At 44.6% G+C, this 17778-nt stretch overlaps 2 protein-coding genes across 2 annotated transcripts in view; one reads left to right on the top strand and one right to left on the bottom strand.

The window, feature by feature from the left end:
* CIMIP2A (ciliary microtubule inner protein 2A) overlaps positions 1–10740 on the top strand; it is a 511305-nt gene extending 500565 nt beyond the window's left edge. The window contains exon 7 of the mRNA XM_069609900.1: positions 10432–10740. Coding sequence (XP_069466001.1) covers positions 10432–10544 — 113 coding nt within the window. The 3' untranslated portion in view covers positions 10545–10740. The remainder of the gene's footprint in view (positions 1–10431) is intronic.
* On the bottom strand, positions 10599–16446 carry LOC138471992 (tubulin beta-4B chain). The gene is made up of 4 exons (XM_069609899.1): positions 15905–16446; positions 14955–15063; positions 14252–14362; positions 10599–11819 (listed from the first exon to the last, which is right to left on the bottom strand). Exons 1-4 carry the CDS (start codon positions 15959–15961, stop codon positions 10759–10761), a joined length of 1338 nt encoding a protein of 445 aa, XP_069466000.1. The 5' UTR covers positions 15962–16446; the 3' UTR covers positions 10599–10758.
* Between the last annotated feature and the right edge of the window lie 1332 nt (positions 16447–17778).

Below are 17778 nucleotides of genomic sequence, written 5' to 3'. Positions count from 1 at the left end.
CATAGTAACTACATAATACTAATGCTTCTATGTTACAATGCAGATGATACCAAAAACAACTGCAAGCTGACTGGATTCACACACGGTCAAGTGTCACTTGGTAAGAAAACCTTCACAACAATAGGTATAATCTACCACGCAGGAGTCGCAACCAATGCAGGTCACTACACTGCATATATTAAAAAGAAATGTGGATGGTTTGAATGTAATGATAGTAGCATTACTCTAAAGCAGAGATTACCAGCAAATCTTACAAACGCGTATTTAATCTTCTTAAAGCCAAAATGTAATAATTAATGTGTACTTAAACAATAACAAAAATTCAATTAAAAGACTATAAACAGCTATAATACGCCAACAGGTATCTAACTGCCCAGGATTGTATAACAACCACACAGATACATGAATACCACTGATTTGTCAACAAAAAATACAGTTAGAATACGCCAACAGGTATCTAACTGTTTAAAAAATCTGCAACAAGCCAACATACAGAACATTAATCAGAAACAACAAGTGAACACTCAAAGGAAACAAAGAAATAGTTGGTAGCATAGCAAATAAAGGTTTTTTTTAATCCAACAAGGATTTTTTTCCCCCAGACCCAATGATTTGAAAAACAAACACAGAAACTGAGCAAAATGCACAGTACACCGGTTTGTAAACTAAATATGAGGGTAAAAAAAAAGCTAAAATGTCTATTATACAATGTAATAAGTCTTTATAAAATACAAACACTAACATGCTCTTTTCTTTTATCACAGAAATTGAAAAAGAATATTTCCTCCAAGTACTAAAGTCATGTAAGAAATATATTGAATCTCAACAAATTAAATACTAAGTATAATTTCACACATTTCATACATAATCGAATCTATACGTCTGATCTATGGCAGTAATATGGTGCAGTGGCTGTAGGCAGGGCCTAGAGTCTTGGATGTATAACCTACGGCCTACACCCTGCGGCCAAGCAACCAAGACTGTAGGTCCTACCCACAACCACCTCAGCATATCAAAACCATGGTGGCTTATAACTTTGGTCTTGGGTGCATGGCCTGCAGCCATGCACCTAAGACTCTAGGTCGTGCACACAACCACCACACCACATCACACCCATGCTAACTTATAACTTCAGTGCCTATAACTTCAGACCCAAGACTCAAGGTCCTGGCGACAACCACTGCAGCATATCACCCATGATGGCTTATAAATCATTAGGACACCCATAGAATGAAACATTTTAACTGCAGCATACACTCCATTTGCACCCAGGACTCTAGGCCCTGCCCACACCTACCAGATAGATATTCGATTGTATGAGTGTGATGTATGAATGTGATATGCTGCAGTGGTTGTGGGCAGGGCCTAGAGTCTTGGGAGTATGGCCTACGGCCATGCACCCAAGACTCTAGGCCCTGGCCACAGCCGCCGCAGAATATCACACCCATGGTGCCTTATAACTGCAGTGCTTATAACTTTGGCCATGCACCCAAGACTCTAGGCCCTCCCCACAACCACCTGATAGATATGAGATACTACGGGTGTATCTATTGCTGTGATATGCTGCAATAGTTGTGGCCAGGGCCTAGAGTCTTGGGAGTATGGCCTACGGCCATGCACCGAAGACTCTAGGCCCTGGCCACAACCGCCGCAGCATATCACACCCATGGCGGCTTATAAATCAGTACCACACCCATAGAAGCAAACATTTTAACTACGCCATGTACTCAATTTTAAAATTCGCTAACACCACGCGTGTCCTTAGAACAGTTTCAAGTTGCCTGCGCACAGCACGGATGGAAGTACTATCCTTATGAGACCTCTCATTTTCAGTAATTACAAACATCCCGGACAGGGCGGGCATGGCGAATACATCATTAGCACCTGCCTCCTAAACAAATACAGTATGTCACCCATCTCTTACTCTCTGAACCTCCCCAAGCACTCTGACACACCAAAACACTTTCCGAAACAGCATTTCACCTCTGGTCGCCGCCTGATCCAAGATGTCAGGCGCATCCAAACAATCCGACGCACATCACGCCTCACTCCAGCCAATCGACGGACACGTCGCGTGCCTGCGGTCATGACGCGAGCCCCTTAGCCAATCGGTATCTTGTCCACGGAGCGAACAGGGAAGTGTGACCGTGGAGCAGACATAGATATCACTAATTTTTTTAGGCATACTTTTTGGTCGTTTTAAAGAAAACTACTGGACGGATTGGCACCAAATTTACAAAAGCACGCTTTCGGGACCAAGTTCCTCCTCCTGCCGCAAATTTGGGGAAAATCCGTCCAGCGGTTTGGCCTATAGGCGTGCGCAAAGTTTTTCCCCCATTCACTCTATGAGAAAAAAGATGTTTTGGGACCCCCCTTATAACTTTTCCCCCCCTGGGCCAAACATCACCAAACTCTGCAAACGAATTCAGAGTGGCCCATATACTTTTTTTGCAAGGTTTGGTGAGGATTCGTCCAGGGGGAGCGAAGTTATAAGCCACCCAAAAAGTGCTCTTCCTATGAAAACAGCAACTTAACCATAACTACCGTGGCTGTGTGATTATATATATATATATGGACATGGAAAAAGGACTAAACTACAATATCTATCGTCAGTGTTTCCAAGTCTCCCTAATGTGATCAAGCGCTTTGTGTAGCGCGAAACGCGTCGTTCAGGACAGTTCTGGCGTCCTGTTTTGTTTTGCTGTGTGTTTTGTCCATTTTGTTAAAGTTTTTACCATATATTAAACTCGTGTTGTTTACTTCACTCGAGTTTGTGGTTATTCCTTTTTTTGGGACTTCTTGTCCTCACACGTGGAGTGTGGTTTTTTTTTCCTCCGTGTTTTCATGATATATATATATATATATACCCCGCTTTTATAATGTAACCTTAGTTGTGGTGAGGACATAGTTTATAGTACTTATAGGTGCAGCGAGGTGTGCACGCACAGCAGGCCACATAAATGCCAGGGTTTTTGATTTCCAAATGTGGGGGAGTGGTGTAGGTGAGTATGTACAGTTCCAACAGGTCATACTATTGGGTTTTGTTTAATTCCAGTAGCTCCCACATTACATATTTATCAGCACACCCTGCCATAAATGTTGTAGGACAGAACAGTTCTATAACATGTGTAGTATGCCTGCACCCAAATTCTTGCATCTAATAAGTCTGGGGCAGCCTGGTACATTTTTGGGAGTCTCACTGGGGTCAGGTATATTCTACCCAGTATGGTATGCTGTATCAATTTGAACCATATGTCACACCATATATTATTAAAGTAACTGTATATTGCACTCTGTTGTGTATCTGTCAGCAGTGTACTCAAATCTATCTTCCAGTCCTTAGCCTTTAGCGCTCTGTTGTGCATGAAATCTAAGAGTGTATGGTAGATTGTGGAAATGGGCCTTCCTCTGTCTCCTGTTTTGGGCATAGTCCTCAGAAACGTGCCTAATGTTAATTACTCTGGCAGCAATTGTCAGCGTCCTATGGCTCTACACATTATTCCTACATACATCAGGAATTATCCCACAGACAGGTCATGTTGGTTCCCCAATTCGAGGAATGTCCTCCATACGCCATCATGAAGGAGATCTCCCCCAGCACCATAGAGCCAACCCTCACATCTCCCATTCCCTGTGCGCATTTATTTTCTGTATTCCTTAGCAGCACTTTCAGATTTAACTCCTAGACTCATCGTTATTGGGTTTGGGTCATGCAGTTCCGTTTTAGTCAGGATTTGTTGCCAGATTTTACCCTCTAGCCTGATCGGGTCTCTGCTGCAAGACACCCCATTACAGAGAGGTCCTTTACAGGCAGTCCATATCATGCTGGATGGTTAGGTTTACCAGAGAGCTTCATGGCGAGGAGGCGAGGGCATGGTTTATAGTACCTAGAGGTGCCGCGAGGAGTGCACGCACAGCTGACCACATAAATGTCAGGGCTTTTGATTTCCAAATGTAGGCAGGTCCATGTGGGGAAGCTTGCCCCTCCAGTGGCTCTTTCAATAGCCAGACCATGACATTTGGCAGCAGGACACCACTCCTGTTCGGCCCCTCAGGTAGGTCACCTGGCAGAACCATGACGGTGCCGAGCAGCACACTGTTCCTGCTCAGCACACTCCTTGTCCTGGCAGCAGGACACATTTCCCGTTCAGCAACTTCATTGGCAATGAGGGTGCCGAACGGGGGAGGTGTCCCTCTGCCCAGACACTGTCCCACAGAGCTCTGGCAGCAGAGCAGCTGTCCCGGGCCCTGACACTTTGCTCTGTGTTTCATCAAAGCACTACAAAGGCAGCAATTATGCACTGATTATGGGGGGGGGGGGTGATTATTAGCAGGTACTTTTTCCCCTTAAGAAAATGAGAAATGTGAAGGGTGCAAGATGCTGCATGCTTTAGGAAAACCCACGGGGGATTTGTTAGGCTCACATTATTCTACATGATGCTATTGTGACTTTGCATGCAGAATGGGGAGAATACAACTAAAGCCATACTCTTATTGGTCATATTTCTATGGTGATGTATGTAGTGTAAAGCATATGCAAATTCGGAGGTTTGCATGTATTTTGCCCCACAGAGCCCGGACAGAGCTGTAATAGAGGAGTTTCCTGCAGTTTTATTTTTTTGTTATGTGTATGTGTTAAAATGCCATCGGCCACTAATGTTACCAAAGAAGCTGATTTTGGGTGGGGGGGCGCTTGGGGGCAAGAGTGAGATGTATGGAATTGTGTGCACTGCACTTGGGGGGGTGTAGCAGGACTTTTTTGTGGCTCGCCCTCCCCCATCCTACTCTTGCAATGCTGGATACACCCCTGGGGTGGGGTGTGCGATGAGGGGGGTTGGAAGGGCGAGTTAAGTGTGAAGAGGCAGGGCCCGGGGGTGTTGTGGGACCGGGGAAAAACAAACGGGCTGTGGGAAAGCAAATAAGAGAGTGGCGGTCTGTGGGGGTAGATAGAGAAAGGAAGTAGGGGGAGAAGGATAAGGAAAGTAGGGGAGGAAGGAAGAGCAGGCCAAAATGACGAGAAAAATAAAAATCTACCTCATCCTCGAGTTATCAGGCCGGTTGACATTGTATCTACGTGGGCCTACTGGAGGCAGAACTGTGCGTGACCCAGAAGGTGCAAGACATGCCAATGGCCTGTCCCTAAACCCTCCCCTCTAGGCCTAACCACCAACAGGGGGCCTGGTGGAGACAGCTTAGGTGACACTCCCATTGTGCCATGGGCCAGAGAGAGAGACTCAGTATGGAGTCCAACACAAAGGGCCATTCATACTGCGTCTTCTCTCTGTGCCGGAGGGGGCTCGACCCCACATTAATTCTCCCAGCGGGTGCCCCGGTCCGGTAGAACCCTAGTAGTCGGCGCCCCTAGACATGTCCCAGGACAAGGGTAAGGCAAAGTAAGGACATTGATCAGAATCACACACACCTGATGGCCCTTTTCCTTCCCCACAGGGATAAAAGGTGGAGCCAGAGAGCACAGTACGAGCAAGGCAAGTACCGCAGAAAGGCGGTAGGAATCGAGAGGGTGGTGAGGAGATAAGTGCACTTGCCCTTTTCGTCCCAGTCCTGCAGAACCATTGTGGAAGAGAGCCTAAGACCGCGAACAATAGCACAAGTGTCCTGCAGCCGATGTCAGCGTTACACGGGGCAAACCTATGCCGAAAGGCAGGAGCGAGGGAAGCTCCTGCGCCCGTGGTACCGGCCTTGAGTCCAGAGAGGCAACAGCCAGGCCGATCATCACAGCCAGCGAGTCGAGGGGAGAATCGATAAGAACCGGGCTGTGTTGAATGAGAAGCGCAAAGTGAGAAGTTTATACCAAGTTTAACAAACTTTGAATGAACAGTAAAAAGGTGGAAGGGGAGACCAGTTGCAAAGGGAAACCAGCACCACATGGGTTCTAATTCAAGAGACTCTGGTCGAGCCGCATATAAGAGAAACTACAAGTACCAGAAGGCCATAGGAGTGCCCGCGAAATAGGTCGAATTGGTCATATAGAGTGTCAAGCAAAATCTGCATACAATCAAAAAATGTTGATCTACAAGCACTTTGAAAGCAAGGGACGCGAATCCCACATTGAGAGAAAGCAAGGGACGTGAATCGCACATTGAAAGAAAGGAAGGGAAGTGAATCCTGCATCAAGAGTAAGAAAGAGAAGTAAATCCTGTAACACTTGAGAGTAAAGTGAACAGGAAATCAAGAAGGGTCTGTGCCCAGATGACTGGGACCCAGGGTTGAACCCATCACCCAGCAAATATTAGAAACAAACTTTCATTTTCTAAAGGAACTTTAAGAAGAGACTTAGCTATTGCTTTGCACTGTTGGATATGCCGTCTGCTAAGGGGGCCTTGTTTGGCAGACAAGAGCTTAGGGAAAGTGAGGCCACATTAGTAAATGCAGCCTTGCTGGTGTGACCGCTCTTTTTCTGTGATCAGTAGTCGGGTCAAAGATAAGCCGACTTTGTGCAAATTGTGTTGAAAGCTGCCCAGTGCCTGAACTTGCGTTTTCCCCATGCAAAGCTGGGAACGATGAGCTGGCTGACAGGCTCTATAAGCATACCGGAGAATCCAGTTCATAGACTCCGTCAGACCTGAATTTCATGGGCAAACTAGAACCGGTAGCCAGCGGGGGAGCTAAAAGCCTAAATGAGCACTTAAGAAAAGCTATTAAGTTTGCTTTGTCAGTCGCAGCAGGGCTCCCCCCACCCCCTCCTCCTCTCCACACGTGTCTTTGTGTTGTTTGGGGGAAGCAAGGGGTGGTATTTCAGTCGAAAGTATGTTGAAAAGCCCAATTCTGATGCTGGGTACCTGGTTTTTTTGTGATAATAATCGGACAATTTATGACCTTTTAAGAAAATATTTGTTAAGATTAGTTAACTACACCTGCTATACCGCGATAACCATGATATACCGTCATTTGGCAAGAAGGTTATCGTACCGCCATAAAACTAATACCATGACACCCCTATACGCAAATGAGTTTCTTTATAGACACAAGTAAGGCACAACCAAGTATAAATTAAGGGCCCGTTACTTGTCCCCAAACTCATCCAAAATCCCAGCTGAATATTTGTTCAGTTATTAACTTGCTCATTGGTTCAGTTTCGTAAACATGACCCTCCCAAATATTTTCAACCGGGAACAAGGAGGGAAAAGTGTATGTAGGCCGAGGGCCTCTCCATTTCCTTTTATGTTAATTGTGTGAATTGCTGAGATTTTCCAGGTAGTTGGTACCTTGCCAGTCTTAATCAGTGAATTGAAACAAATGGTCTACAGGAGCCCCGATAGCAACTAAATCCGGACACAAATCATGCCAGCAATCAGGTGATATTAACAATAGCATTAGCAACATCCTTTGTAGTGAATACAAAAGCATACAAACTACCCTTAATAGGCATGGTGGTGACTTTTTATAACATAAGAGGGGTTCGCTGGGTTAGCATATGGCATTTCACTATGTGCCAGTCTTCGTCCCCTACATTAGTTTACACACATGTGTGCTACGATTATGGCAATCACCCCCACACCAGGGGCGGACAAGGCCAGTAGCTCGCCAACCTGAGCCTAGGCAAGACCGAGCAAAGCCCATGTCTCGCACCCATCCCCCACCCCCGACAACTCTGCATTTTGCACAACCCCATTCTCCCAAAAATCTCTATGGCTGCAGGAGCAGCACTGGGACCAGAGCACAAAGCTCCAGTCCATGGGGAAAAGGGTAAGGTATGTTTTTGGGGTGAGAGTGGGGAGACAGCAGGGAGGGGATCCTGGTTGCCTCCCCACAATAAAGTTGGTGCCACACACGGAAGGGCCTCATGTGGCTGGAAACAGTAAGATGTGCATACTCACCCACTGCCCAGCCACCCGAGTGACGCAGCACCCTTGTGCTAAGTGGTCCATTTGTTACCAAGCAGCTTTAAGTTCTTTGCAGTGGCAGTTTTGGATAGTTGGCACCAAGCTAACTTCAGTTTTCCTGCTAGCTAGGACCACTCTTAATCCAGAAACCCAACATTAATTCCCCATACGTTGCTACTACCTGGAAGTCAGGCGTTTCCTTCTCTATGAGATCAAAAATCTCATCTTAAAGGACAACACGGGCATTTAAGAATTACAAAATGCAACCACACTAGCGAGTAAAATACTTAAAACAGATGCCACCAACTCCAAAACCTTTATTGCTACTTGCATGGTGTAGCCTTATAAACTTTCAAGGGATGATTTTCACACGGGATAATGACCCTGACCCCACTAGTGGGACTTTGCTTGGCAACAGGTCATTAACTGGGTGCAGGTAATAATCCCACTAGAATGATCCACTCGCTTGTGTACTTCACAAAATGCATGTGGGGGCAAATGCTGCATGTGTCTGAAAGGACTATAGATCACTAGACCATGAAGCCTGCCAACCATCTTAATTCGTGCAAGATATCATAGCTGTAATGTGAAGATTAAACAACTTGGCTGTGAAAAGATCAATATTTGTATGCCAGAAGGATTTGCAGGAAAAACATCCAGAAAGACTAGTCTACCTCATCCTTATTAAAGCACAATAATATCACAGATCCCTACAAGATATTACACCTCATTTGTTCTTGGCATTGATGCCCGCTACGAGAAAAGCCGTTTTACATTTGATTAGCCATAGGAAAAATGGTTTGAAGGAGAGGAAATCCTTATATTAAAGTCACACTTTGCGTTTCTCGATTAGAGGGGTAAAGATGCAGCAGTCCTATTAAATGTCTTGCCAGGACTAGTGTGACCCGATCCAAATTAATGTGCTCATGCTACTGAACAGGTCTACTCACAGCTTGGCAATTAAGTGGAGTGGTGTTTTTCTACAGTGAACAAAACCAACATGTGATCCATGAGCATTTGGAATAATTTCCATGCAGCTGGGTTGCTAATCCTAAACACCCTGGCATATCAAGGAGCTCCGTATGCAGGTGAATAAACATAGAATCCTGCATTCCGAAACATTTTGTTCAAAGTGAAGACCAAGCTCGAGAGCAGCAGAGCACTGTACAAGGCTTTGGTAGCCAGAATTTAAGCGCAGTACTGCAAGCTAGCTGTTCTGAGAGAGTAGGTTTTGTTTCGGTTTTTGTACGTACTCTTTCAGCACCCGCAGGAGGTCTTTGAAAATGTTAATGGAAATATAAAGCAGCCCAGCACTGCTGCCCACATTAAGGCACCTTCAGAACGTTCAGGTGCTTAAACTTAGGTGGCAGGCAGCTACTGGCATGGGAAGCCTACTGGCCAGCTTCGCTTCAGAACACTGGAAGCATGCAGGTGATGTTCATTCTTCGGGTACCAAAGGGAATAGGTTATCCGAGGCGCCATCCTTTGTTTGTGCAAATGATGAGCGAATTCACGATTTCTCTTGTCCAAGCCAAATAAAAAAAGTAAAACCAGAAGCTCCATGTTGATTAGGAAGCGTTTGGAATGGGCCAGTTGTTGACTAAGATGAATAACTAGGCCGGCCACTCAAACCCGTTAAAGCGTAACCACGAAGTTCAGGGTCCGTTTTCACAGTTGGTGCCATTACCATCAGCCCACTTTAACGGCCATGACTTTCTTGTAGGTGATGGGAGTTCACTGAAGCTATGGTGCATTTCCAAGTTCATCGTGTATTACCAGGACATCATGCATAAAGAAAAGGCCTATGGGCTGCTTCAAGCATGCCAGAGTAGGTTCATCTTCAACTCAAGCCTTTAATAGCCACTTGTGGTATTTGCAGGTGAGCCTCCCTCACCTGCAAAAGCCACACGCAGTTATTAAAATGCCTCAGTATTCGCCCCCTCCCTCCTTTTAGCAGGCAGAGTAGCACTCCTGCATTGCAGTATCGTGTGGGGTGGGGGGAAACCAAACAGATGCAGTCTTGAGACGATGCTTTTTTTTTTGTAAACTCTTTGATTCGCTCTTAATACTATTTGCTAGAACCACCCCTTTCCAAAGGTGGGAGAATTAATTCGCTTTAACAACCCACTTTTGCACAAGTGAACATGTTCTGCAGCCAGTTACACGGCCCACCCCAACTTTGACTTCGTGTTGCACCAGAGTAAAGCTTCGGGGTAATTGGAGAGCATGCAGGATTGTGGAATAACGCCATTTTGAGCAGCAGCACTACCCATATTGCAAGAATTAGATTTGCACCTAGATAATTGGCATGAGTAAATGGGACTATAAAAATATCTTGAATTGTTCTTGCCAGGTGACAACCTGAACCCTTTTCAGTCACCAAAATAACTTGGACCCATCTTCAACCTCGGGGGTTGGGTTAGAAAGGGAAGAGAGGACACCATGCTTAACGGTGTTCTATAGATGGAGGAAAATGTGCTACTAATTATGCATCGAGTATACATCAACAAAGGCTGCTGTAAATTGTAAAACCTTGCAGAAAATAATATTCTTACCTAAATAGTAACTGTACCTTTTTCCACCCCAGGTGCTAGATGGAGCTATGGGTTAACATTTGGTGACGATACAAGGGAAAATTACAAGCAAGGCTTTACACACGGAGCTGTTAAGCAGCCCTTCAAGCAATACCCTCTGATATAGGAGTGCACGGACCATCAAGCATTCAACCAAGCCCAGAACAGCAAGACACGCCACTACGAAAAATTCTTTTTTTATTGTGGTGCAGGTCTGTACAGCATTGGAAATGAAACAGAATGCAGAACACAAGGAGCAGGGCAACAAACGAACAATGCAGTTAAACAGGTTCTCGTTAACAAATAAACATCTTACAACCAAATTTACAGACATGTTAGTTTTATGCAACTTCCTCTTCTGCCTCCTCCTCAAACTCTCCTTCCTCCTCAGCTGTAGCATCCTGATATTGTTGATACTCCGACACAAGATCATTCATGTTGCTCTCGGCTTCTGTGAACTCCATTTCATCCATACCCTCCCCTGTATACCAATGCAAAAAGGCCTTTCGGCGGAACATAGCAGTGAACTGCTCCGAAATGCGTTTGAATAGCTCTTGGATGGCCGTGCTGTTACCAATGAAAGTAGCAGACATTTTCAACCCACGTGGAGGAATGTCACACACAGCAGTTTTGACATTGTTTGGAATCCATTCAACAAAATAGCTGCTGTTTTTGTTCTGCACATTAAGCATCTGCTCATCCACTTCCTTCATGGACATGCGGCCCCTGAACACAGCAGCCACAGTAAGGTACCGGCCATGACGCGGATCACAAGCAGCCATCATGTTTTTAGCATCAAACATCTGCTGTGTTAGCTCTGGAACAGTTAAGGCACGGTACTGTTGGCTACCACGACTTGTGAGTGGGGCAAAGCCTGGCATGAAGAAGTGCAACCTGGGGAAGGGGACCATGTTTACTGCAAGTTTACGCAAGTCAGCATTTAGCTGACCTGGGAACCGCAAGCAGGTAGTAACACCACTCATAGTTGCAGACACTAAATGATTCAAGTCACCATAAGTTGGAGTGGTGAGCTTCAAGGTTCTGAAGCAGATGTCATACAGTGCTTCATTATCAATACAGTAGGTTTCATCAGTGTTTTCTACCAGCTGGTGAACAGAAAGTGTGGCATTGTATGGTTCAACAACAGTGTCTGATACTTTGGGGGATGGCACCACACTGAAAGTGTTCATTATTCTGTCTGGGTACTCCTCACGGATTTTGCTGATTAGAAGGGTACCCATTCCAGAGCCAGTACCACCTCCCAACGAGTGGGTGAGCTGAAATCCTTGAAGGCAATCGCAGCTCTCTGCTTCTTTCCTTACTACATCCAATACTGAGTCCACAAGTTCAGCACCTTCTGTATAGTGTCCCTTTGCCCAGTTGTTACCAGCACCACTCTGACCTGAAAAATAACACATTTATAGAATTATTAACCAAAAGGGCTTCCATTACTGTACTAAGACTGGAAATCCATCTTAAAATTACTCCTATTCATTTATATTGCGCTTAACGCCAGACTCCAGCATCTTAAGTGCAGGACTGAGCAGCAAGCTCTTGCAGCACTGCATCAACCTGTTAAGGGCTAACACCTTGCACCCTGAGTTACCATCAAAGTCCTTCAGATTTTGGAACATGCATTCAAAATACACTGGAGAGTACCATCCAATAGGGATTAGTTTATTGCGTACCTCAAAGTTTATACTTTCCAGAATACACATTCTAACCCTCCCATGCCAAAAGTGACCACAAGCAAACACGTATACCTATAACTGGCTTCTCTACTATGAATAAAAAAAACACGTTTCTCCACTACATGAGCTAAAGCTCACACTGAAGCAGCCTTCCAGAACATGTCTTGGACCACATTGCATCCCTGCCACTGTCCAATATCCAAACACTTTGCCCGAATGACAGCAGGGTTACTGCTGCGAGATCGTCAAAAGTGGAGGTGGGGGGCGCCTAATTGAGTGGGTGTGTAAAATACTGAAGGACAAGCTAGGTAAAAAAAGTGAATGGTGTACATTTTCTTTGCAAGGGTAGCGATTGAGGTAATGCCCTCTACTCTTTAGCGTTTAGAAAGAATAATCTGGTGGGTGTGGTGGTGCAGGATTGAGTGTAAAGTCTGAAGGGAAATCCCAGCACCTACAGCTGGAGGTGGAGAAACCAACATGGGTTAACCGTTGCCTGTATTGATGGCAGGAATCACACTCAAGTGACGATAGACTACATTTACTGTATCCATCTGGATGGTGTAACCATTTTTGATGTGAGAGTTACAAGACCATGCATAGGTGGCCTGTGTGATCTCTGGTAGGGGGTAAGTAGTGAAGCAGAATTTCTTTTGAAGGACAAACCAGGTGGGTTGTGTTAGAGAAAACGTGAATAGTATTTTAGGAACACTCGTAATGCCACTTGCGTGTGAGGGGACGAAGGAGGTGCATACAACGGGCTACGTTGCAGAGGGCTCTGGAGCATGTTCAGAATAACTCGATTAGAGATCCCAAGTTATTAAAGGTCTTCTAGAAGACAAGCTATAAAGCAGCAGCAGAAAAAGTAATGTTTCTCTTCTAGCATATTGGAGCGTGTTGAGAATGCAGGGGGAACATGATTGAAGATCCCTCTCTAGAAGCTTATATGAAGTGGGCTATTCATACAAGTCTGGATATTTGGACACCAGCAATATCCTTGAAATAGGAGTATCCACTGTTGTCTAAGACCCACCCATCATCCCTTCCAATCGAGGCAAGGCACCTGCTGGAGATATCTGTATACAGTCAGAATTACCAAGCACTGCAAAATTCGAACTGCAACAGGAGGCCAGGCCCGGATTGTTTCCAGATGGAATTATAATATCCCTTGCAGACAGCATATACAGTTGTTGGATGCAGTGCACCATTAATCAGGCTCAGCTTACCTTAACTCTGTAAACAGGGACACTAAATACAGCATTATATTCTGGCGGATGTAAAACGTTCCATAGCTCGTGTGCCCAACATAGAACACGAAAATAAGGTGGAATTCGTGAAGGGCTGTGCCAGCAGTAACATTTTTACCAAGGAGACATCTTCGAGAGCCCCCCTCCCTGTCAATTTATTGTTAAGGTCCTGTGCCCAACATAGACGAACTAGGTAATTCAAGTCTTGTTCCTGCCCAGGGAACAAAACTGCGACTTCAGCAAGAGAAAAATATACCTCACTATGATCTCAATACTACTTAGTAACGTACTGTCCACATCCAAACCAATTAGGCAGAGTTGGAGGCATTGCAAACATACATGACACGTTAGGTTGTTGGCATAATGGTCTTCATCCTGCTCCTAGGTCCTGCAAACCCACCATCCCTTTAATTGCCTGGCCTTGTGGTCTGCAACCTTAAACCCTCAAGCCGGATCACGAACTAAAGCTTTATTGTTCTCCCCACATGAGTAATTGGAGCTCGTTTAAACCCATTTAAGCTATAGAAAAAAAAGGAAGTGCCATGTCTAGGGGAACCCAAACTCGCCCTGGGCAGATGACAGAACAAGGAACTACTAAGCAGCCTTGTTTCAAGGCCGTACTGGCTACTGTGCACCCTAGCATAAATAAAAAAAAATTAAAAAAAAACTCCCGAGAAGAGCAGCAGTTAAGGTATGTGTCCTTACAGCGAAGTTCTTAATGCCTACCAAAGGTGGTTCGTTTTTCTAGGACAGGGCCATTGTGTGCCACTATATAACCGTAGAACACAAGTCAAAACCCATCTTCTATTCCACATATTTTTTTTGGGGGTGGGGGGGAGAAGAGAAGGCGAGTGTGTAAAAAATTAAAAATATAATAAACACATACAAAATATACTAACCGAAGACGAAGTTATCTGGCCTGAAGATCTGGCCAAAAGGCCCCGATCGCACAGAGTCCATAGTTCCTGGCTCAAGATCCACCAAAACCGCACGGGGTACATATTTTCCACCTACAAAAATAAGAGGCCACGTTAGAAGTTAACATAAAAGTATATTTCCATCGTACACAGGCACATAGTTGAGTAATCTGCTTTCACATCTACCCAGGGATTAGTTAGTAAGGAAAACGGGGATCAGCGAATATAACACCAGGCAAAATATGTGCGACCAAGATGTGCCAAACCTTACCCAACAAAGGAAATTGCCTACCAACCTTGAGGGTTATCGACATCTCCTTCACCCCAAATCGTAATTGCCAATATCGAATCCAGAGGTGGATAATTGACGTTTAAATAATTACTTGTACTTTAGGCCATATAAAATATACCGTTTAAAAAAAAAAAGTTCAGTGAAGGTTTCCTGGGATTTACCTTGTACTTAAGGGGCAAACAGTAAATATGTCCACGGCTGGTTTAACCATTAACGATCAATGAAGGTAGTTCTCACATGTGTCAAAATACTCGACTTCTGAAGGAGCTATTAAACAGGTCCGTTGTTACATCAACATGCAACACGTCTCGTAAACCACATCAACATAGCATTTTCTTAATTGAATACATGTGATAATGCCCTAAAGTTTAATACTGTTTGTATCGGGGTTACCTGTAGCCTCGTTGTAGTAGACATTGATTCTTTCCAGTTGAAGATCACTGTCGCCATGGTATGTACCGGTGGGATCAATGCCATGTTCATCGCTTATCACTTCCCAGAACTGAAAAATAAATGACTAATTAGCTTTTCTTTTCATCCACTAGCGCGCAGAGGAGCTGCCATGAAACAGACTTCTGATGACGCAGTTCTTTAGAGACGGGCGTTGGCTCAGGACCCTGGTCAGCGACATTCGTCGGAATGAGGAGCCTAGCGACCAATCGTCCTCATGCAGGCAGTCACTCAGCGGCCTTTCCATGAGACGACCAAGCACTCCCTTGTGACAGGTATACACATACATTCATTCGTACGGTTGAACTTGACGGACAAGTTCCGTTCCCCCTCGACCCAATAGTATAGGAGAGAACCCGCCGTTTCTCAAGGTGCCTTGCTCGGTAGTTAAATCTCATGTGGTAAACTAATAATTTCAAACGTCAACTGGTTTGTCGTCAGGTAAATAACCGCCACCTGCAAACTAGCGCGCGCCAGCCTTGCAGTGGAGAGCAGCAAGCGGCAACCAAGTAGTCCCAGAGTACCCATCCTAAGAAAATTAAACGAATTGTAAATAAACAGAAAGGATACGAAATAAGAGCAATGCACCACCCAACGCGTAACGGTAAAAAGTTGCACGCGCCATCGAACCTACTGCTTGACATCAAACCCATCGCGGGTGAGACGAGATAGACGTTGGCTTAACCTGGAAGTTTCCAGTAACTCTCAGGATCGCACTCCTTCTAGAATAGGAGCAGGAGCGCCATATTGTGACTAGACGCGCAGCTACGCACTTTCCAACTTGCAACTAAGTACGTTGCTTCAAGTTTACATTTCGGAACGCCTCTCGTCACGATAGGACTGTAAAGGAGCAAGCACCGGGTGAAATGAACTACTACACTCTGAAATCTTACCTTGGCTCCAATCTGGTTGCCGCACTGGCCGGCCTGCAGGTGGACAATTTCCCTCATATTCTTGTTTCGTGTGTATTATCTTTGCCAGATAATCAGACCAGACGTCTGAAGTCTTCAGTGAATGAAGTACCAACCGCCTGCGCTTCGTGTTATATAGAAAGCGTGCCCTTCGCTCACAATACTCGAGTAGCTATTGGACGAGTGACGCGTAGTTCCACGCCTTCCAGATCAATCTTCGATTTTGGTTGGCTGCTAGTCCATCAATCACGTTATTATGTCACCTCCCACCCGAAACTAACTTTCCATTGGCTGATCTCATTGGGGGTGCTAGCTGTCAGAATCACTTTTTTTCTGACTCATTGACAGTTGATTGGTCCTTTTGAAATGATTGATCGTCCCACCTACTGTCCGTAGTGTTGGGAACGTCCTCAGTTTACGTTAATTGCGGAGAGCCAAAAGCAGCGTCCTAGTAACCGTCTCTCTGCAGCCGCGCGCTTAGAGACAAGTGAACAGCAAACACTCGCCTAAGCAAATCCGTATCCCTGTGGCAGACTACGCTAATTACGTGACGCAGGTTATCCCTTGTGTCCCAGGCACTACGCATAATGTCACAGCCTCTACCCCCAACCACAGGGAGAAGAGGAGGGAGACTCTCCAGACACCAACACGTACTGTGTCTTGGTTACCCCCGTCGTGTCCAGACAAGTTATTGAAGCTGACCATTAGTTTCTGAAATGTAAGCCAACGCATTCCAAAACATAACCAGTGTCCATGGTTCCCCAGAGCCCGTCTCCGTTAGAAGAAACCTGCTTGCACCTCATAACATGAATCCGTGATGACAAGCCCCCTTTTTACATTTGCATTTCTTTCGTCTCTTCTAGAAAATCATACTTATTTTTTTTCTTCAAATTACTTAAGAAAAGTGCATGCTTTTTATATATTTTACCTACCTGATAAACATCCTAACCGAACCGACGTGAATATCTTTTTTTAGTGGGATTTAAGATTATTGTATGCAAAAAGTTTAGATAATTACAAACAACCCACACATATCCATGCCACTGCTAGTCAAACTTTAACTCTTTACACTGCTACTCCATACTCTCAAACATGAGAGTGCACAAATCGAAAGTTTGTGTGGATCCCCAACTCCCAACATAACACCCTCACCGAAAATGTTGGAAAAGCCGTGTCAAATGCTGAAAAATAAAAAATGTTGAAACTTCAACGAGGATTTCTGCTGCTGAAACCAAGTATATTATCAAACTCACTGTACAGGCTATTACCTACACACATATATATATATATATATATATTATTTAAAATGATGTGGTTTATATTTTAAACCTTTCATCTTTAGTATATGCCGTTTTAAGAATCGTAATCAGATAAAATGTATTTAGTTATTCTTTCTTTTTTTTCCACTTTCTTTTAAAATCGTGTTTAGAAAGTGGACAATGGTGAAAATTTCCTTTTTGGTTCCGCCTTGAAGAAATTTAGCCAATTGGTCTTCGGAATCAAGTTGAATTGATGAGGATAGATACATGTCTCTAAATAAAAAACCTTTGCATCAGTCAAAGCTGGGCAGTAGATGACAATATGCTTCAAAGTTTCAAACTCGTTTTCTTGTTTGCAGAATCTGCAAAAAGCCATTTCCTTTGGTAAAAGTTTCCTAGTTGACAATAGTTCTCGAGTTGGTATCAAATTTAGGCGGAAACGTAAAAAAGTGTCTCTGACTTGGGCAGATGGAAAGTGTTGGAGATAGGATGGGAGGCAGTTTATTGGATGGGTATCGAATTTGCATTCTTGGTTAAGTTTGAAGTTTGCTTTAGCCTCAATAGTCGCTATCCAGTCGCTGTGGGCAATTCTTTTTT

Source organism: Ambystoma mexicanum, chromosome 8 (genome assembly GCF_040938575.1).
Source record: "Ambystoma mexicanum isolate Mex_15411 chromosome 8, UKY_AmexF1_1, whole genome shotgun sequence".
Classification (NCBI taxonomy): Eukaryota; Metazoa; Chordata; class Amphibia; order Caudata; family Ambystomatidae; genus Ambystoma; species Ambystoma mexicanum.
Note: the sequence above shows the minus strand (reverse complement) of the source record. Positions and strands in the feature narration are given on the sequence as shown.